At 56.0% G+C, this 21,349-nt stretch overlaps 1 protein-coding gene across 4 annotated transcripts; it reads left to right on the forward strand.

Moving 5' to 3' along the window:
• The first annotated feature begins 4,992 nt into the window (after positions 1-4,992).
• On the forward strand, positions 4,993-21,214 carry LOC108926401 (myelin transcription factor 1-like). Of its 4 annotated transcripts, none has more exons than XM_029252156.1 (22): positions 4,993-5,051; positions 11,424-11,524; positions 11,634-11,688; positions 12,046-12,076; positions 12,908-13,164; positions 13,681-14,517; positions 14,645-14,779; positions 15,334-15,424; positions 15,570-15,692; positions 15,775-15,980; positions 16,079-16,293; positions 16,406-16,648; positions 17,062-17,192; positions 17,372-17,434; positions 17,854-17,922; positions 18,247-18,309; positions 18,423-18,506; positions 18,631-18,852; positions 19,134-19,225; positions 19,334-19,437; positions 19,532-19,675; positions 19,959-21,214. In XM_029252156.1, the coding sequence occupies exons 1-22, from the start codon at positions 5,027-5,029 to the stop codon at positions 20,100-20,102; spliced, it is 3,435 nt and encodes a 1,144-aa protein (XP_029107989.1). In that variant the 5' UTR covers positions 4,993-5,026; the 3' UTR covers positions 20,103-21,214. The 4 variants fall into 4 exon arrangements, with proteins under 4 accessions (XP_029107989.1, XP_029107990.1, XP_029107991.1 ...); XM_029252157.1 differs by having other exon boundaries at positions 16,079-16,275; XM_029252158.1 differs by having other exon boundaries at positions 16,079-16,275; positions 19,962-21,214.
• Positions 21,215-21,349: the final 135 nt, after the last annotated feature.

A 21,349-nucleotide genomic window follows, 5' to 3' on the forward strand; every position in this document is an offset into this window, starting at 1 on the left:
GAGTGCAGTGCGGCCGGACCCTAGAACCTTCTGGGCAAATGCAGACGTGTCTTCACTGAGGTCTGCGACATTTCGGCAACAACGCAACCAGCTGGAGCCATGGAGACAAATGCAGCCAGTTAGCGTCTCGCCGGAGGAGTCGGAGTGCAGGAGTGTGTGGGACAAGCACTGTGTGTGTGTGTGTGTGTGTGTGTGTGTGTGTGTGTGTGTGTGTGTGGGACATTTCTTTGTCTACACCCAGTCCTCTTCATCCCAGGTGTCTAACGGAGCAGGAGAACTCCAGGCTTGCCCAGCAGACTCATGTCCCGAGGCATGTCCACACAAGCGCGCACGCACACACACACACACACACACACACACACACACACAAATCTATACACACCGACAGACACACACACACACACACTTGGAGCCTCAGCCAGAGGCTGTTTGTCACCCCGCTGTCGGGGGTGAGTTCGGGCTGCTCGCCTTCTGTTGACTTTCCCTCGAACCCTCGCATGCAGAGGAGGGAGGAGGTGCGGAGAGCTACTATAATAAATCAAATATAAATATATCATTTTTATTTATTCTTCTTCATCTTCAACAGGGCATTCGTTCGGGACGGTGTTTCTGCATCGCTCCCTGGGTGTCGCTCTCCTAGCCTACAGGGCGCAGGGGTCCCAGGATGGGCTCCGGACCCCCAGGACCCTCACAGGGACAAGTGGCTCCCAGGAGTGAGTGAGCGAGCAAGAGCGAGAGAGAGTTACTGCAGTAGTGTACATGACAATGAAGCACTGCTGTCCATGTGTTGAGGGTCTCACACACACACACACACACACACACACACATCCTTGTCCAGTTTTGTGCCCAGGTGTGTGACTGTGCATACGTGTGTTTCTGTGTGTGAACCGTCCATGTCCCTGGGGAAGGCAGTGATGCAGTGGTTAAGGAGCCAATTAGAGGCCCTCGAGCCCCCAGAGGGACACAGTCAGGAGAGAGACTCATGGAAGGAAGGGTCCGGACCCCACGCTGCGCAAGCTCTCGAACCCTGCGACCGTGCAGACGTTTACTACTTTATCTGTTCCGCTTTCCACTCCATGCAAGGTGGAATCAACTGGAGAGATTCAGGCCAACTACCTGCTCCTGAGGTGCCCTTCCGGGACATGAACCTGCAGCCTTCTGGCGTCGCTCAACCGCTGCATCACCTTGCTCACCGCCGAGGTTTGGCTCCGGAGTCCGGCCGAGCGCGCGATTCCATCCGGTGAAATTCGCACGGGAGCGAACGTGCGCTCGAACCCGGGGTCAAAGGGCGCCCCGGCACACGTGTGGTTGTCGTGACCCTGAGCTCCAAGTAAACAAGGGAACAGATTTTATGAAGGAGCAGCGCGGTCATCTGTGCCGTCTGTTTGCTCACTGGGAAGCCATCTGTCAGAGAGAGAGAGAGAGCGAGAGCGAGAGCGAGAGAGAGAGAGAGAGAGAGAAACACACACACACACGCTGCACCCCTTGACCGCCTACACACAACTGTCCACACACAGGCTTCCCGGGATGTTCCGTCGTGAGCCACCCTAACCGCACCTCCCTCCACACCTGCATCCACATTACCACACTTTACCGCACTTACCGCATTCTCCCCGCAGACGCAGTGGACGCAGGTGCGAAAAAAGTAAGGACTCCCACAGATCCACACACACTACCAGCTCACAGCTTCTCCAAAGTTCTCCCCATCCTGAGGACACTGAGGTGTCCGGGGCCACCGCACCTCGGAGGAGCAGAGTCAAGGTTCGAGACGACCGGGGACCGGAGCAGAGGGGCTGCCAGCTGACTCCGTCCACGTGGTGCTTAATCCCATCACCAGCGGCGGTCCAGGCCTGGTCTTTCTGCTCCACCGTTAAACCTTTGAGGCCACATTACGTTTCACATAGTGACCACAACTGTGACCGCGGTTCTGTTCGCAACTCAGTTTGTTTGTAACTCAAGTATCAGCCTCAAACTCATCCCATTGGCTACAGATTTCACAAAATAGACGGTGAGGAAACTGCAATTAAAACAAAAATGAAAAAAAAAAAAAAAATATTTGTTCCTTCAAAAATGTGTCATTTGACTATTTTATCTCTGTATTACAACTTTTTTCTTTGGCTTTTTTAGCTGCTGTTCAAGGTGACCTTTGATTTCTGCACAGCAGTTTCTGACAGCAATTGTGCGTGACAATGTGTGTGTGCAGGTGTGTGTCTGACCCTCCACAGCCCTGCTCTAAATGTGCGCTCGGTCACGCTGCGTGAACGTCTCCTCACATGCCGTCTCCTGGCGGCTGGGCGCTAATCGGCCGTGACGACTTCCCGGCAAGTAAAGCAGGCCGTCCCGGCGGCTAACGGTGACATTCGGTGTCGAATCGTCCGTGTTGCGCGGACGCAACCTCTGCCAGGAAGGTGAGGCTGATAGAGTTTGCTGTTGGGGCTCAGCGGGGAGGAAGTCACACAGGGCCCATTGGGGTGGGGGTGGGAATGGGAGGTGCTGAGGGAAAGGTCAGTGCGCATCAGCGCTCTGCACACGTCACTTTCGCAGGACACACCGACACTCCTCATCCCGCCACTGACCGCTGACACTCATGCGGGACGGGAGAGGAGCAGTAAACGCCGTGGAGGGGATTTGAATCAAGGCGGTCCCACGCTGCTGCTCTGTGTGTGTGTGTGTGTGTATGTGTGAGACAGAGAGAGTGTGTGAGAGAGCGAGAGAGAGAGAGAGAGAGAGAGAGCGAGAGAGAGAGAGAGAGAGAGAGAGAGAGATTGCTCTTTACTGCCACCTACTGAGTGAACACAAAAACACATAGCTGGTCAGCTGTGCTCTACAGTTGTGCGACAGCACCCCCTACAGGTGATGAAGAGGTTTGCGAAACGCCACACCTGAGCGAAGTGGCCGGGCTCCCGCTTTTGGTGAAGCCTGTTGCACAGGACTTTCAAAAAAAAAAATCAGTGTCCGTTGCCATGGCAACAGACAAAAATGGCCAGAGGAGAATCACCACATCCCTCCCTCCTTTGTGATGCCTCTCAGTTTGACTGACAGGTACGGAAGTAAAACACAGTAAAAGTGCATCGCTGCTCCAAGTGCACCCTGGGAATTGAACTGCCTTAAAAATTAGTCAGTCAGAGGTGGACTGGCCCTCGAACCCCAGCTCTGAGGTCGGGGGGTGGGGTCTCGTTCCCCCGTTTGTGAATGGACCCTCCGGCTGGTGAATGTCCATCTGCGGGAGGGAGCGGGGGACGTGGGGAGAGGGAGGGCTGAGGGGGAGGGGCTTGTGCACAGCACACCTCTGTTCCCACCACAGCTGCGGGCTCGGAGCTGCTGGGACACAACCCAAAAATCGGAGAGACCAGCAGCAGCGCGGAAGGTATATGTCCTCCGGTCCGAGGAGGCTCGTTGGATTGCTGGCGTTCACGTGCAGCCCATCAATGGGGGCCTTGTTGAGGACCTCACCTCATTTGCATGCGGTTGCCCTCATTATCATGCACCCTTACTGCCCTAATTAAGTCCTCATGTTTGGCCCCATGGGGGAGGGGGGTCAGTCTGCTGCTGGTCCCCTGAGCAAACCTTGTTAGGGGCCCACTTTGTGGAGGGGTCCAGCTCATCTCAGCGATGAATCCATTTCTCTCATAAACAATTTAACATTTTGCACTGATTTATCCATTTTTCTTCATTCTTACTCCATTGTTACTTCATCGACTCAGGGCGAGTACCTCAAAAGTACTTTGCTCACGTTGCTGAAATTTTCCTGCACTGGTCATAAATTAGTCTGCGGCTCGAAAAGCTGACCGAAACATGACCGAAAACGGGGGTACCGACAGTGACCAGAAATCGAATTACTGTGTTTGGGTTCAGTCTGTTTCGTGTGTCTCTTTGTCCCACTCCGTCCCGCAGAGCTCCCTGGGAGGACAGCGGCGCCGCCATCAGCTCACGTGGCATCTTCCCACACACACTGCTGGAGATACCGGAGTACCGTATCGAAACGGTCATGGTGCGGTCAGCACTGGGAGAAAAATGAACGGGTTAAAAACCCAACAGAAAGGAAACCAGGGGTCTGGACCTGGGACCTCGGACCCAGGGTTTTGGGCTCTGGGGTCGGGATGCTAATAGATGAATGAACGCTGGTGCCAAAACACCGACATAGTTTGGCCCCTTTCAGCCTCGCCATGGCAACCGGAACAGGGCGGCATTATGTGGCCGAGCCATCTGTGGAAGGGGACGTGCTGCCCGCGCCGGTCCGAACGAAGAAGCCAAGAGCCGGAGCCGAGATGCTGGGCGATGCGAGCGGACAGGACAGGACACGACAGGACAGGAGAGGATCGACCTGGAACGTTGTGTGAAACCGGTGAGAAACGGAGATCTCCTGTCGGACCCGTGACCTGCAGGCTGGAGCAGTGGACCGAGGAGCACCGGCACGACCCAGTGTTGAGGGAGCGGATCCCGGAACAGTCCAGGTGCTCCCACAATTCCTCTGCACATTTCCACTCCAGTCCAGCCTCAGCACTGAGCGCCGTTCACCAGCAGGTGGAGCAGCGGTGAGTGTGGCGAGCGCACGCTCCGAGGACACGGGTTCAAACCTCCGGCCCTGCTCCGGCACCTGTGATCCAGAAAGTTAGGGAGGAAAAGACGCTTTCAGGGTGACCCGGACTTAGTCTGTTAAAGTTTAACTTAAACACATCAGACGTTCTTTAAACGTCTAAAAAGTCTCTTTGTAACGATGAGCCTCCATGTTATTTGAACTCACGAGTCCCAGTTAAGACGAGCCGAGAAACGAACATTTCTCGTCGCTCCGATGAAACATCCACGTCCTTGAGTTTGTTGTCAATGGTTTTCTCTTATGCAGGTTTCCCGGCGCCGATTGGCCGAGCGCCTCGGTATCCTCGATGCCGTCACCGCCTTCTCCGCCTCCGATTGGCTGGACCGAAAACGTCCCGCCCCCGGCGACGAGCCCTGTTCTGTTCGCGTGGAACGCGCTCTTGAGCTCAGCGCGCCGGGAGCGAGCGGCGGCTCGAGCGGGAGCGCGACCATGAGGCCATGCGGGACTTTTCTAGGTCAGTAGCGCAACTTTTCATTTTCCTCTCCTGCTCTTTCGCGTGTCCCCGCGCTCATGTGCTACACTTGCTGTTCCCATATAAATATGAACGCGTTTCTGTTTATATTTGTGCTCAGCTCGTGCTTCATCGGCGTCACTTGCTGCACGTTTGTGTAGCAAATAATCTGTGCATATAATTTACATCAACTCGGAATAAAGTACTGCATGACAGTACCTATTGGCACATTTACCGTTGATCTTACATCAGTGCACTAAAGGAAATAGTAAATAAATGCATCAGTAAACATAAATGCATGAGAAAAATGCCATTTTAGAATCATAAAAGTCAGTCACACAGTGCGTGTGTGTGTGTGTGTCTGTGTTTCCCTCTCAGCCAGTGCGACACACGTGGGCCCTGTCGCGGCAGCCCACCCACGTCGCCTTCTACCTGCGGACACGACAGTCTCCGCTCTGGGGGACAGAGGCTCCAGATGCTGTCCTGGAATCTCGTGCTCATTAAATATTTACCCATAAAGTCTCTCAGTCCTCGATGCGCTTTCATTTCGACCAGTTTATTACCGATTAGCCCTCGAATCGATGTCGCCTTCTTTCGCAAAGAACCACGCATAAATCCGTGACATGCCGGTGCGTTTTTTTTTGTTTTTTTTTTTTCAGATTTGTTGACGTGTATCCAGGAAACGGCAGTTAAGGAACAGTCCCGATTCACGCGTGGCGGTGACACGTTCACCACGTTCTGTACAGCACAGCACAAGTCCCTCTGACGGATGTTGCTAAAATCAATGAAAGAAATTAAAATCAATACCCGCTTGTCCGACTCGCGGTGGTGCGGAGCCTGTCCCGGAAGTACAGCGCGTGCGGCAGAGTGTAGGAGGACGGTCCATAACGGGGCAGACACACACACACACACACACACACGCACAATGGACAATCCAGAGTCACCGGTTCACCTGAAAAGGTTTTGAACCCACGTCCGAACCCTGAGCCCAGGCGCGGCGGGGCACCAGCGCTACCTGCTCTACATTAAACTGTAACGGAGCAGCTGTGCGCCTCTTTGTACCGTCCTCTTAATCTTTTCCTTTGCGATAAAAGTCACATTTCCGCGAGTGACCAACTTCAGGGACATACCGATCACCCCCCCCCCCAGATACCCCCCAGTTCGCCCGTGTCCGGTGGGTTCGTGTTCGTTCTACTGCAAGTCACACCAGTAGTTGCCCTGTGTTTTTCACACACCCGTTTGTCTGGTGTCACACGCGGATTCGGTCGAAGAGCTCGTGTGTGGAAAAGAGCGCTGTCCGAGGTTCTGAGCGCAGCGCTGTCTCGGGTGCTGAAACGGCGCCGCGATCTGCGTGTGTGTGTGTGTGTGAGAGAGAGAGAGAGAGAGAGAGAGAGAGAGAGAGAGAGAGAGGGGGAGAGAGAGAGTCAGACAGTGAGGAACTCAAAGTCCGGCGCTGAATGACCGTGTGGTACTGGTACTCCATTACCGTGTGGTAAATCAGAGTAACGGTCACTAATTAACGGTCACTTTACCACCGTCCGCAGACGGACCCACAGAGAGCGGCTCCGTTATGAATTATTCTATAAATTGTCATTATTAGTAATAAAGTTACTTAACATCCCACACCTGGGAAATGCGTCTGAGTCGGGTGTGTAGGGCGGCAGAGGACAGTGCTCCGCAACACACACTCCTGCTGTCCTTCCGCACGTAATCGTCTTACAGAGCGCACGTGACCGGTGTGTGTGTGTGTGTGTGTGTGTGTGTGTGTGTGTGTGTGTGTGTGTGTGTGTGTGTGTGTGTGACGTGCTGGGTTGCACCATTCGATCCGAACAGTGGGGTGTGTAGCTGTCACTGGAGAGGGGGATGCTCACACTCCTGTATCCATGAGAAGGGAGGAGAATGAAAAAGAGTGGAGAAGAATGAAGGAGAATGAAGCCCCCCCGCCGCATTTCCATCCTCCACTGAACCCGCTCTTTACGAGTGAGGTGTTTCTCCTTCTTACTGTGACGTTTATGTGTGTTTTCCTAAAAAGAACCGTGTTTCCGCCTCTTTAAACGTCCCGCACCGACAGACCGACATCCCCCCCCCTCCTCTCCCCCCACCCGCGCGTGTCTGTTGTTATATTTGCTGTATGTGTTAAACGCGGTGTGTTTATCATCTTCGCTACATTTGTTGCGCCCCCTCCGGTTGGGTGGTCTTTACCAGGGCTTTTCGATGACGTCACGGGCAGGGGGTGTAGCGGGAGGAGAGGAGAGGAGAGGAGAGGGGAGGGGAGGGGAGCGGGAAGGGGGGGGGCAATGTGGGGGGGTTAGGTAAGTCAATATTCCGTGTTCATCCCGACAAAGGCGCGCGGAGCCATGTTCACCCCCGCGGAGGAGTGATGCTCGGCCCGTGAGCGGTCATCCGTCGGCGCTCGCGCTCATCGACGGTCCCGCTCGTGATCGGTTCCCGGCGCTGCGCGTGACGGAGGCAGGGAGGGAGCAGATGGCGGATCCAGGGCGGATTTTAACGGCTCTCTAGCGGAATAAAGAGGGGCTCGCTGCGCATCGTCCTCCGCTCCGCCGGAGCTTTTTCAGCCACGCGAACGCGAACGTTTCTTTATTATAAGCAGGTAATTCCGCCCGTGGGCACGTGACTCAAAGTCTGTTTTGCAGTGAATATCCGCTCCCGCCGGGGAGGGTAGGGGTGGGGGTGGGGTGGGGTAGGGTGGGGGGTGTCTTTATTCTAAGGCCCGACGGTCCCGGCAGGTTCATCTCAGTGTGAAACTGCGCCCTTCCTCTCCGAGGCTCTGGGGGGGTCTCTTTAAGACCCCCCCCCTCCCCCCCGTGTGCGCCCACCCGTCGAACCCAGGCCCGGTGGCCCAGGATGATGTGATGGTGGCCTCATGCTCCTGTCCCGATGTTCTGACGACTGAGGGGGGTCTTACTGCTGGTCTGGGACCAGGCCCCACCTGGTACAGGTTCAGGTGCACACAGCACAAAGTGAGTAAAAACAAGGTACTCGGTGGTCACAGTGAGGACGCGGTTTGAGTTCTCATCCGTCACGGTGTACGGTTTCCTCGGTGTCGCCGGTAACGCAAACCTCCCGTCAGCCTAAGCTCCCCGCGCACGCGCGCACACACGCACACCAGTCCCAGTACGTCACGTCACTGGATGAGGAGCGCGTAAAAATACTAGAAAAATGACCAAACTCCTTTTGATCTAAACAAGTCAATGGAAGAGCGGGAGGCGCACTGCTTAGGACCATCATCTTGGATTCAAAGGTCATGCGCTCGAATCCTCACTCCTGCTGTAGCGCCCTTGCTCGAGGTACTTTTTCTGGATTCATACAGTAGAAATTACCCTGCTGTATCAGTGGGCAAATCAATGTACGAACGTGCCACTTCGCATAAGGAGGTCAGATAAAGGAGTAAATATTACAGCAGCAGATCCACGTCATTAATGCATGAGCCCAGACAGAGAATAGTGGGCACTAAGTGTCTCACGGGGGAAGACTAGTGAGACAAGGCCTGTCCGTGGAGAAATGGACAGCGGGGAATGGTGGTCCAACAGCGACCGTTCACAAGTGAACCACAAATCGAACGAGAACCAGAAAATATCCGCAAGATCTGTGCTCCTTTCCCAGTTGTTTACATTTCGGAACATTTCCTTCTCTCAGGCTCTGTCTCTTTAAGGAGCATTGATGTGTTGGGTTTCTGCTGCAGTGTGTGTGTGTGTGTGTGTGTGCGTGCGTGCGTGTGTGCGTGCGTGCGTGTGTGTGCGCGTGCGTGCGCACACAGTAAAAGAACCAGTGAAGCACCTCTTTGCTCTGACCTGGAGAGTTAAGGGCTGTTTGTGCAGTGATGCATAGTGTTGGACCCCCACCCCCTACCCCGGGGGTTCACTGCTCACTGTCTCTACACGCCACAGGGTCACTCGCTATTAAAATATAAAAGTTTAAAGCCTTTAAAAAGTCTTTATTTAGCGCACACACACGTGGGAATCATTTATTCACTGCCATCGACTCCGTTGCCTGACACTTTTCTCCTTGCGTCGGTAGCTTTGTACACTAGTCCATTTACACCAATTTACCCATTTTTACCAGATCGATTCGGGGCAAGTACCTCGATCAAGGGCACTAGAGCAGGAGGGGGATTTGAAACTGGAATGTTTCAATAGCGCAGTGTGACAGCTCTAACCGCTGCGCCCCCTGCTGACCACTGAAGTTTTCTGTGCAGAGCTGTCACCGTTAGCGGTGGGCTGTGCAGGAGCTCAACGGGGAACACGCTACTGTGAGTTCTGTGGTTCTTCCCGGGGGGCTTCCCTCTCCGTGGGGTCAGCGGTGACACGAGGAGGCAGGCGGGGATTGCGGCCCGAGTCCTTCGAGCGCAGCAGCTCGCTAGAAGTGCATCGTGGGAACCATGGCAACAGGGTTGCGAGTCGGGGTGCTCGCAAGTTAGCAATTAATTGGACCCCAGAAGGACCCTGCATCCCCCCCCAAGCCCAGGGGGCCTCGCTGTGTCTTTCAGCGCTCTGTTACCGTGGTTACTGCGCTGTTGCTTCCTGTACGCTGTTGAGTACGTGCAACGTTTACCATCCCGACCAGCAGGAACAAGGCATCAGAATGTAAACAGCTTCCCGCCACAGGAACAAAATGTAATTTTCCGGAAGGAGCTCTTCCGCGATCGAGCGCAGAGCATCCGGAGCCTCTCGGCCCGTGGGACTAGAACCCTGAACCGGGTGGCACGGCTCGTCCCTCCAGGGCGTGTCGTGCAGGGACCCCATCAGCGTGGAGCCTGCGGCGAAGACCCCTAGTGTGTCCCACGGTAAAGTGTCTACCGTGGTTTGGTTCGCAGCCCTGTCTCACCAAGTGGATGTTCCTGTGTTCCCAGCTTTGGCAGTTTTTACGTTTTACTTCAGAGCTTGATGCTTACCAAAGTGACTGTGGTAAACGCCCTTTGAGGGTAAAACAGCAGGTTGTCTTTGGGGGTTGAAATCACGAGGGGGGCAGAGTGCCGGCACAGCGGCGCAGTCACAAGCTGTCTGGTCTGAATCCTTGGTCAAGTTACTTGCCCTGTAGTGACAGAGTAAATGCTGCCCTGCTGCGTAAATGGTAAATCGGTGTAAAACCAGTGTTGATCAGCTGACATTCACACCACCTTAGACATATGTGGCAGGATAACATTTACATTTATTCACTTAACGGATGCTTTTTTCCAAAGCGACTTCCAACGAACTCCATGTAGTGTTATGAGCCCACACACCTTATTCACCGCGGTGACTTACACTGCTAGATACACTACTTACACTGGGTTACTCATCTATGCATCAGTGAAATACTCTCTGTGTCAGTCACACACTAAGGGTGAACTTGAACAGCATGTCTTTGGACTGTGGGAGGAAACCAGAGCATCTGGAGGAAACCCACACAGACACAGGGAGAACATGCAAACTCCACACGGACAGAGCGGGGATCAAACCCACGTTCTCTCGCCCCACCAAGGCGCTGTGAGACAGCAGCGCTACTCGCTGTGCCACCGTGCTGCCCTGGTTGACACTTGAACGAAGAGGCTGTGAGACAATAACCTCCCGGCTCAGGGCCCAGGGTGTGATCTTACTTCCCATGAAAAAATCATTTGGTACGGGGGTCTCCGAACAGTGACCCTCTGCCCACCCCGAAACTCTAGGGTGGGACTCAGCTGGAAAGCGAAAGGATGTGTGAAAATCAACGAGTTTAAGGTGGGGGAGGGACGGTTCGGTAGATGGTGTCCACAGGCTGGGAGCACCGAACGCCGAGGACTGACTCTCGAACCATCGTTGACCACGAGCTCTTTATTCATCTTCTCGTGCCACATCTTGGGTTCCATCTCAGGGTAACACTCGAGGAATAAACCAAAAACCCGCCAGCAATGATCTCCCTTCTGAGCGAGTCTCTTTATAGACAATCTTTGACCGGGTCCCTTTGGCCGCACCTGGTGCTCGTTGTTCTGAGCAGTTTATATTGTTGTTCATTGGGGTTCGACCTCAGAGTGGGTCAAGGTGTGGGTTCCGGCTAGAGCAGCGGAGCAGTATTTACCTTGAACTGATGCTGTAAAAATGGGTAAATCAGTGCAAAGCTGGCAATCAAACACTGAGCCAGAAAATAATAAGAATAAAATTCAGTGACACCGTTTTAACTGCTGTAAATTCGCTCCCATGGGTACAGGAGCACCGGGGTACTTTTAACACTCTTTGGGTCCTTTTTTGCCGCGTCAGCTGACTCTCGGTGGACAGGAAGCTGTTCTGTATTTCATATTATTTCATATTTGCTTTTGTTCATTTTTGGTCATTTGTCCAAATGTTTTTCTGAGAACAAGTCATGGGAAGCTCTTACACTGATCTCTGTCTCTGGGGACAGAAAATGAGTTCTGGGGTGAGCTGCTGAGTCAGGGGTGGATGACAGGAGAGAAGGTCGGCGCCTGCAGGCTGTCCAGAGGACCGCAGAGCCAAGGAGCCAGAGTGAGCGAGCAAGACAGCGCTTCGTGTGTGTGTGTGTGTGTGTGTGTGTGTGTGTGTGTGTGTGTGAGCGAGAGAGAGAGAGACGCTAACGCCGCTCTTTCTCCGGCAGATGAGCCTGGGGCCCGACGAGAAGCGAACGCGCACACGCTCCCAGGTGTGCCAAGGTGAGGCTCCACTGGAAACACCAAGAAGTGTTACTACGTTGCACTCAGCGATTCAGTCGATCGCCTGTGGACGAAACGTCGTCATTTATTCAACATTGTCATCATTTCATTACTCGCAGTGTCTTCGCCGCTCTGTTTCGGGCATTTTTGGGAGCCACTTTGCGTGTCTGCAAACACTCTTTTCCCAGTAGAAATAAGCGATTTGACTCGACTGCAACGTCAGCCACCTGACGGGGTCCCTCCACACCACCGGCACGACCCGCTGAGTGGGAGGAGCCTTTATGCGTAATTAGCTGGGGTCTCCGAGGTCAGACAGGCAGCTGGATGTTCTAACTGTGTCTCTCCCGCTCCCTCCAGGGCCTGTTGATCTTGCAGGACAGGAATCGAGGTAAGAGCGTCTCTCTTATGTTCAGCTGCTGCATGCTGGCTGTCCCAGTAGCTTTTACAGCCCCAGAAGGGCGAGCTTTACCTGATGTAAGGACCTCTCTTTAAACTTGGTCCCACAAGTGTGCCCTAATGTCATTTGTGTTCACCGAAGTCAGCAGCGGCAAGGTGTATTTACTCTTCTCGTAAAGGAAATGTCTAGAGACGTACTTGCCCTTAACCAAATTGTACGCATTACCCTGGTATATGGATAGGTACATCAGTGTAAATGATTAAACGCACACTGACTCACCTTAGAGAAAATGCCACATAAAATAACAACGGATAAAATCAAGTCTGAACTTGAACAACGTCGAACGTAAAAAATTCCCGATCTCCACAAGCTCCTGTTCGGTGCCAACCGTTGGCAGATTCATCCCTCGAACGCGTCCGGCGTCCCTCGTCCCTCGTCCCATCGCTGACGCGTGACACTCGGGAAGAGCGGACAGGAGCTGTAAACACGGTGGGAGGGAGTCGAACTGAGGCGGCACCACACTGCTCTTCTCTCTGGCTGCTCTTTACTGCCACCTGACGGTCGGTGCGCAAGTGCAGGTGGCGTTTCTTTGAGCCCTTTACATACCAGGGTAATTTTTACTGTGGCGGTTCAGGGTAAGTACCTCGACCAAGGGCACTACGGACGGCAGCAGGTGCGTCGTGTGTGTGAAAGGGCCTGTGAAAGTGCTCCCGCGTGTCGTCGCGAGCCGTTGTTCCTCCAGTGTCTGTACGAGCGCCCGCTCTGCTGCGATGGGGTCCGCCCACCTCACAGCTCCGCCTCCCTCCTCCACGCCCCCATCAGCACCGAGGGCGGCCCGCCGGCTCGCAAGAGGAAGCACCAGGAGGCGAAGCCCGATCAGAGCCGGCCCGCAGCCAAGAGGAAGGCCAGCCCCGTGAAGCTCGCCCTGGACAGTGACAGGAGCAGCGAAGAGGCGGAGCCCGGGGAGGAGTCCGTTGCGGAGGGGGCGGTCCCGGAGGAGGAGCCTCAGAAGGAGGCGGAGCAAGAAGGCGGCAAAGAGACGGCGGCTGAGACTGAGCCAGAGCCCGAGCCCGCAGGAGGTGCGGCAAAAAAGCACACTTTACTAACCCTTACTCTGGGTGGATAGTCTTGCGGTTTATAAAACAGGAAGTTATTTTCAGAAATTCTCATTAAAATCAACGCAAAACTTCAAGGAAGAAAATACTGCAGATATTTACAAGTGTTTCCATCAGCTTATAACTACAGCAGCTGTTATAGAAGTGAATTTCAAACGGCAAATACATAGATGTTCAGAGCAGATGGTGGTGGACTCATTGATGGAGCTGACAGGAGGTCAGGAGAGAAGTGGCTCTCAGAGAAATGGGTTCGAGACCCTCTTTCAGTGCGGGAGGGTTTCAGCAGCCGTGAGGGACACAGGGAGCTCGCTCCACCACATTGGGGTTAAAACAAAACTCGGGGTTTTGGACTTTGCATTAGTGGCGGAGGAGCACAGCGCTGTCTGGGCTGCGGGGGGGGACCAGGTCAAGTGAGAGCCGTTAGTTACTCCGTTGCCCCGTGATGCACACAGACTGACCTCTTCCTACATGCCTTCGCAGAACATCAGTCAGCGATCGAGAGCTGCGGCGGCGGAAACTGTGACGAGGCGGAGGCGCCTCCCACTGACACCGGTATGGCCACGCCCCCTTCCTCGAGCGAGCAATACTCCAGCAGCCATGAAATGGCAGCCAACTCCCTGCTTCACCTCGGCGAGGCCACGTCCCTCCTGCCGCGGGCTTCTCGGGAAACGAGCGGCCGGATCACGGAGGAGGAGGTCCAGAGGGGAGAGCGGGGTCCCGGGGCGCAGGAGGAAGAGCGGGAGGAGCCGCCCACAGGGGACGCAGCGGGAGCCACAGAAACCACGGAAGACGAGGGGGAGGGGCAGCGGAGCTCAGTCCAGAAGGACAACTTGGACCACCAGTACTTCTGCGGTGGCTACCCCGCGGTGACGGGGACAAGGATGGCGCTCCAGCGGGGACACGACGGAGAACGACCGGATGAAGATGAAGAGGAGGATGAGGACGAGGACAACAGCGGCACTGCGCCCCCTAGGGCTCCAGAGGCAGGAGTGCAGGACAGGGGGAGCGAGAAGCCCCCCTCCGGCGAAGAGGAGCACGCTTCCCATAAGGCTGTGCCTTCCGTGGTCATCGAGGTGCGATCGGAGGACTCGGAGAGAGAAGAGGAGGAGCAGATGGATGGCGGGGAGGAGGAGGAGGAAGAGGAGGAGGCCGAGGCGGCCGTGACGGACGACACGGAGACGTACGACATGCGACGGGGAAACCTGGGTCTCCTTGAGCAGGCGATAGCGCTGAAGGCCCAGCAGGGGAGGGGTGCGGACCCAGCGAAACCCCCCCAGGGAGAGGAGCCCCCCACCAAGTGCAAGAGCGCCAGCAAAGGTAGGAACAGGTCGAGTCCCGGCAGCAGCGCCGTCATAAGACTTGTAGCTCCATAAAGGGCACATCGCTGCCCCCCGGGGGGGTCGGGTGCGGAACCTGAACAGAGGTGCTGTGTGCCCCCCCACAGAGGGTTCCCGGGCAGACAAAAAGGAGGTCAAATGCCCCACCCCTGGGTGTGATGGGACGGGACACGTGACCGGTCTGTACCCCCATCACCGGAGTCTATCCGGCTGCCCCCACAAGGACAGGATCCCACCAGAGAGTGAGTAGCGCCCCCCCCCCCCCCCACCCCAGGCACAGCCCACCAGAAATTGTGACTTTTTATCATCGTATAAAACCACCATGTATCGTTATAAGGGGTCCTAGAACAAAAAAAGTGGGAAAAGAAGCTGAAAAGGCAAAGGACAGCCTTACCCATCACTTTAACTTGTGAAAGGATAAAATGCATAGAATTTTCTGGAAAGATAATACCATTGCAAGGCTTCGAGTGAGTTCTTTTATTATTCAGTTGTCATAGATGATACTTTTCAAAGAGCTCAGCAGACGAGGGTTACGAGTGATCACGTTAATGACATAATGAGAGTTTCCTCATTAGGTACCGTTACTATGGTAATAATAATGCATTCTATGTAGGCCTTTTCAAAGCAGCTTCTCAAAGCACTTGGAGTGAAGAAGAAATAAAGAAATAAAGAGTTACAGCTCTGAATACATTGATGATAAATATCAAGAAATTCCACTGAGTCAAGGAGGAAAAAGAATTGATGGTAATTTGTACTAACGTACCGCTGTCCTCCTCCTTCTCCGCTCCCTGTCCAGTTTTGGCCATGCATGAGAACGTGCTCAAGTGTCCGACGCCTGGGTGCACGGGACAAGGTCACGTCAACAGCAACCGCAACACCCACAGGAGGTAGGTTCGACCCCCTGCCTGCGGCGCGTCCACCTGTCCCTCGGCCGCTGACTGTCCTGCGGTCGCGCGTCCGGTCGTGGAGAGCGCGGCGCCAACGCAGGTGCTCCAGGCGCTCCTGGTGAGCCAGGTGTCTCTCTGCCCCCAGCCTGTCAGGGTGTCCCATCGCCGCCGCCGAGAAACTGTCCAAATCTCAGGAGAAACAGGCGGCGCCGCCGCCGCCGCCGCCGCCGCAGTCGACCGGGAGCCCCCACTCCGACAGGGTCCTCAGGTGAGTCCCCTCCCGACGCGAGCCGTCCCACAGGTGAGTCGCGCTGATCCTGCGCCGGCGTCCGACCCGCTGCCCCTTCCAGGCCCATGTGCTTCGTGAAGCAGCTCGAGATCCCGCAGTACGGCAGCTACCGGCCCAGCGCCCTGCCGGCCACGCCCCGCGCCAACCTGGCCAAGGAGCTCGAGAAGTACTCCAAGGTGTCCTTCGACTACACCGCCTTCGACGTGCAGCTCTTCGGGAAGCGCGCGCTCGCTCCCAAGCCGCAGGCGGGCAAAACGTCGCCGAAAAGTAAGGGCCGCTCCCCACCCCTCTCCTTACCGCGGTACGGCGTACGCTTTTGCTGCGGGCTGCGCTCAGAGCGAACCTGGTGTCCCTCCGCTCCTCAGCCAAAGCGTCCCCCAGCCACAGCGTGCCGGGGGTCCACGCCAAGTCGTCCAGCTCCTCTTCCCCGTCGTCCTCCTACGACTACTCGCAGGACGCGGAGGCCGCCCACATGGCTGCCACCGCCATCCTCAACCTGTCCACGCGCTGCTGGGAGATGCCGGAGAACCTGAGCACCAAGCAGCCGGACGCGGCCAACCAGGTGGGCTTCGGATCGCAGGTGCGTCCCAAGTGCGTGAGCTCGGGTACTCCACCCGTCCCTCCGTCCTTGCGCTGTGCGACTCGGAGGCGTTTGACCGGAGCGTAAGAGCGCCTTCTACCGGTCTCTGCAGAACGCGGCGCTCGAGGTGGATGAGAACGGCACGCTGGACCTGAGCATGAAGAAGCCCGTGAAGCGGGAGGGGTCCAGCCCCGGGGTGCGGTCCCCCGCCCCCGCACCCTCCTCCTCTCTGAACCCAGGCGGCAGCGGAGCAAAAACGTCGTGTCGCTCGGGCCCCGCCCTCAAGCAGGAGGAGTGGGAGGGGCCTCTGGACTACACCACACCCAACCGTCAGAGAGAAGAGGAGCTAGAAGAGGTGAGCCTTTGTCCTCCCCGTCTCCACAAACCCCTGCTCAGCGCCCGGTGTCCCGTAAACACGAGCGGCGACACTCGGGAGCAGCGGACGGGAGATGTCGACACTGCGGCAGCAAGTTGGATTGAGGCGCTTCTGTTTCGCTGCTCTTTACTGCCACCTAGTGGCCCGGTGGCTAAACATGGGTCGGGTTGAAAAGGACCAGGGATGAGAGTTCGGTGAAAAGAGACGAACGAGCTGGAGGAGGACGCTGCGCGTCGGACGTTCGCGGAGCTGTCCTCCCCCGACCTCTAACGCTCCGTTAGTTACTTCACACATGAGCTCCATCTCCGTGCCTCGTCGCTCCTCTCCCTTCATTCGCATCGTTTTTGCACGAAGCGCCGGTGTGTGATCAGGGTGTCGCCCCTCACACGCAGCAGCAGGAGGCGTCAGATGACCCATCGGACCCCGAGGACGGCGTCGAGGACAAGAGGTACCCGGGCGAGGTCACGACCCCCACCTTTAAAGTCAAGTTCCAGCCGAAGGACTGCAAGAAGGACGTTCTGCTGTGAGTGAAACGGTCGAGAGCACCGCGACCGCAGCAGTCAGAACGACACACGCATCGCACGTGAACATGGGGGGTGGGGGGGTGCGGGGGGTGACAGACAGACACAGGCAGAGAGACAGAGACAGGGAAATGTAGGTCAGACCCCCTCTGAGTGCCTCGCTCTCTGGCGCCCCCTGCAGGTGTCCCACCCCTGGCTGCGACGGCAGTGGCCACATCACCGGAAACTATGCATCACACCGCAGGTAATCTGGGGGCAAGTCCTCCGATCCCCTCAAGCACACGCACACACACGCGCACACACACGCGCACACACACGCGCACACACGCTCAACGTTCCTCATCTTGTTACTGCTTACCGACACTTCAACAGCAGACAGGAGTTGTAAACACTGTGGAAGGGAATTGAACGAAGGTGGTTTCACCATCCGATGTTGGGTGTGTGTGGGTGTGTGTGTGTGTGTGTGTTCTTTACTGCCCCCTCAGCTCAGCACAGTGACAGGAACAGGTATTTTGTAAAAGGTACAAATACAGCCGTTTCTAAAGAGGCTCCTTGTTTGACTTCTCTCACTAAACCTTTTCCTCCTCTTCTCTCGCTCTCTCTCTCTCTCTCTCTCTCTCTCTCTCGCTCGCTCTCCCTCTCCCCCGTCGCTCACCCCCCCAGCCTCTCCGGCTGTCCTCTCGCTGATAAGAGTCTGCGGACCCTCATGGCAGCCCACTCTCCTGAACTCAAGTATGTCTGTGCTTCACTCTGCTGCCCCTCTGCTGCACCTGCCTGTTACCCACATATACCATGGTTTACTGGTACACACACTGCTGTTAAGCGGAGATACCGCGGTGTTAACTCCGTTAACTTTGATTTACTGCATCGCGCTCACTGCAGCTCCTCGCCACGATTCCGCTCTCCGCTGTACTTTACTCCCTTTACCGCAGTACTTCTCTGTGGCACCCTTTGCCTTCACGGTGCTGGTCACGGTCACGAATAACAACTTTGCCTCACTGTGACCGGGAGTAAGAGAAGCCCCGCCCACTAACCCCCCCCCCCAAATCCCCCCAGGTGTCCGACTCCAGGATGCGACGGTTCCGGCCACATCACGGGGAACTACGCGTCGCACAGGAGGTACGTAGCGTGACGGCGCTCGCCATGGGGGGTGTGCGTCTCCTGCTGGCTGACAAGCCGCCAGGCTGCTCTTGACCTTGCTGTTCCGGCTCTTTCCTAACTCCCCCCACCAGCCTGTCCGGCTGCCCCCGCGCCAAGAAGGGCGGCGTGAAGAGCGCCCCGACTAAGGAGGACAAGGAGGAGTCGGAGCTCATCAAGTGCGTGGGGGGGGTGGAGGGTGGGGGTTAGGGTTCGCTTTGCCAGCATTTATTTCATTCCTTTCACCCCTGTGGCTGCGACCCCACCCCCGCCCCGCCCCGCCCCGCCCCGCCGCACCCTCAGATGCCCCGTACCCGGGTGCGACAGCCTGGGCCACATCAGCGGGAAATACGCGACGCACCGCAGTGCCTACGGCTGCCCGCTGGCGGCGCGGCGTCACAAGGAGGCGCTGCTCAACGGCTCCACCTTCTCCTGGAAATCGTTCAAGGCCGAGGGTCCCACGTGCCCCACGCCCGGGTGCGACGGCTCGGGACACGCCAACGGCAGCTTCCTCACGCACCGCAGGTGACGGCGCCCAGTCGCACGCAGGGCCCTCCTCTCACCCCGTTCGCACGGGTCTCCGACCTGAAACGGCGCGGTAAAATACGGTGCTCTCCGAAGAGCCGAGACAACGGGCACCCTGGGGCCAGCGGGGGGTGCGGTGCGGCGCTTAGAGCTGCCGCTCTGCGCTCCGAGCGTCCGGGTTCGAATCCCCCCCGCCTTGTGCCGTAGCGCCTGCGATCAAGGCGCTGAACCGATACAGTAAGAACTGCAGTGTACCGAGTACCACATTTTCGTGTGCGCAGCCTCTCCGGATGTCCCAGGGCGTCTGTGACCAAGAAGAAGAGCAAATGTCCCGGAGACGAGTACCTGGGCACCAAGTTCCGCTCCAGCGATGGTAAGGAGGGGCCCCGCGGGGGCACTCGGCTCCACACGCGCTGACCCGCGCTGATGGACGAGGTAGCAGTTGGACTAACCTGAGCGCTTGGTCCTCGTCTCTCTTCAGTTCTGGACAACGACGAGGACATTAAGCAGCTCAACAAGGAGATCAACGAGCTCAACGAGTCCAACAGCGAGATGGAGGCGGACATGGCCAGCCTCCACACGCAGGTGGGCTATCCACGTGACCCCGGGACCCGAGGGCCACCCCCACCCGCAGCGGGCGTAGCCTCGCTAATGAGCTGCGCTCCGGGCTTCCCTGCAGATCTCGTCCATGGAGAAGAACTTGAAGAACATGGAGGAGGAGAACAAGGTGATCGAGGAGCAGAACGAGGCCCTGTTTGTGGAGCTGTCCGGCCTCAGCCAGGCGCTCATCCGCAGTCTGGCCCACATCCAGCTGCCCCACATGGTGAGACGTGGGCACGTACAGGGTACACGGGGGGTAAATACAGGGTACGTACAGAGTGCATACAAGACATTGAGGCAGGCGCGCACGCATGCACGCACGCACACACACAGAGTAACGGTGAGAGTCACCCATTTTGCTGCCAGGGAGATTCTGTTGCCACGGCGACTAAGCACCACGCAAAATGGAAGGGAACCATGAGTCCCTGTTGGAAGCGAAAGGAGGGAACGGTGACGGCGAGCACCGTTCCCCTCTTTGAAATCCAACCCGGCTGCGTTTCCCCCAGCAGGAGCCGATCACGGAGCAGAACTTCGACACGTACGTGGACAGGCTGACGGACATGTACACCAACAAGGACTGCTATCAGAACCCGGACAACAAGGCCCTGCTGGAGACCATCAACCAGGCGGTGAAAGGGATCGAGGTGTGAAGGGGGGGGTGCGGGGGGCGAGAGGAGGAGCCCCGCGTGGACACGGCGCATAGCAACTCGCAACGAGGGCACTCAGGTATAAACACTGTGCTGGCGTTGGCGGGAGCCCCGCGAGACGTAACACCGCAGAAACTCGGGACGAGACCCAAACCCGGCACGTTGCTCCTTGGGGCCAACGGACAGCGGCGCCTGCAGGGCATCGTGGGACGGAACCCACACCCCACAAGCGCTCACCCTCAGCGCACCGGCACCAAGAACTTTGGTCTTAGGCTGCTTGCCGCCTGTGAACGTGTGTGACACCCCCTGGGGTGTGTGTGTGTGTGTGTGCGCGCGCGCGTGTGTGGACGTGCACGTTCAACTCTCTTCCGAGCCCAACTCTTGCGACTGTTACTGGACACGCAGGACGTCCAGCTCCCGTCCAGCCACACGCCATGGGAACACGAGCAGGTTTCCTCCTCTGTACCCGAGGAATGCTGTATTACTATAGTATATCGTGTAAATAATTTCCCGCCTCATCTAGCAGCCCAACACATCGCGGTGTTTACGAACATAGAAATCGCGCTTCGTTCCGCCGAAGTCGGTAGTTTATCGGTTCCTAAAGTGTGTGGACGGTTCCGTGTCGTTTTCTTCACGCAGCTCCACGTTCTGTTTGCTTGACTTGATCTGCCTATTTATTGACTATTTTATTCACTTATTTATTCACTTTATTCCGTAACCTCCGGAGTGCGACGTGCATCTCAGGCTCTTACTGGCTCTGAACTGCTGAGAGACACCGGAGTTCCGTCCTCAGTGTCACTGCCTGAAAAACAAAAAGGTATTTAAGATATCAGCCGCGCTTATTGTTTTATATATATTTTTCATTTAGACAATGGCATTTTTAACTTCTTTTCTAAGTGCAAATATTTTATAACTGACCGAGTTTGACAATTTTTAAATGTTATTTGTGTTTCTGTTGAAAGTATTCTGGGACCCCCTTCTGTGAGGAAAAAAGGAAAACTATTTATTTGATATTTAAGGAACAATGAACAGTAATATTGTTAGATATTTATTTTGTATTGTCTGTGTTTGTGATGACGGCGTACAAATAGTTGATACTTAAATAAATTCCCTGCTGAGCTTTGACACACTGCCACTTCTCTCCTTTTTGAAAGTGCGGTGCAGTAAAAGAACACTTCTGTGCATGGTAAACGATCCTGTGACGGTCCAGGCTCGGTTCTTCTCGACGGGCACTGCCACGGGCTGGCGGG

The sequence above is a fragment of the Scleropages formosus genome, chromosome 5, assembly GCF_900964775.1.
Source record: "Scleropages formosus chromosome 5, fSclFor1.1, whole genome shotgun sequence".
NCBI lineage: Eukaryota > Metazoa > Chordata > Actinopteri > Osteoglossiformes > Osteoglossidae > Scleropages > Scleropages formosus.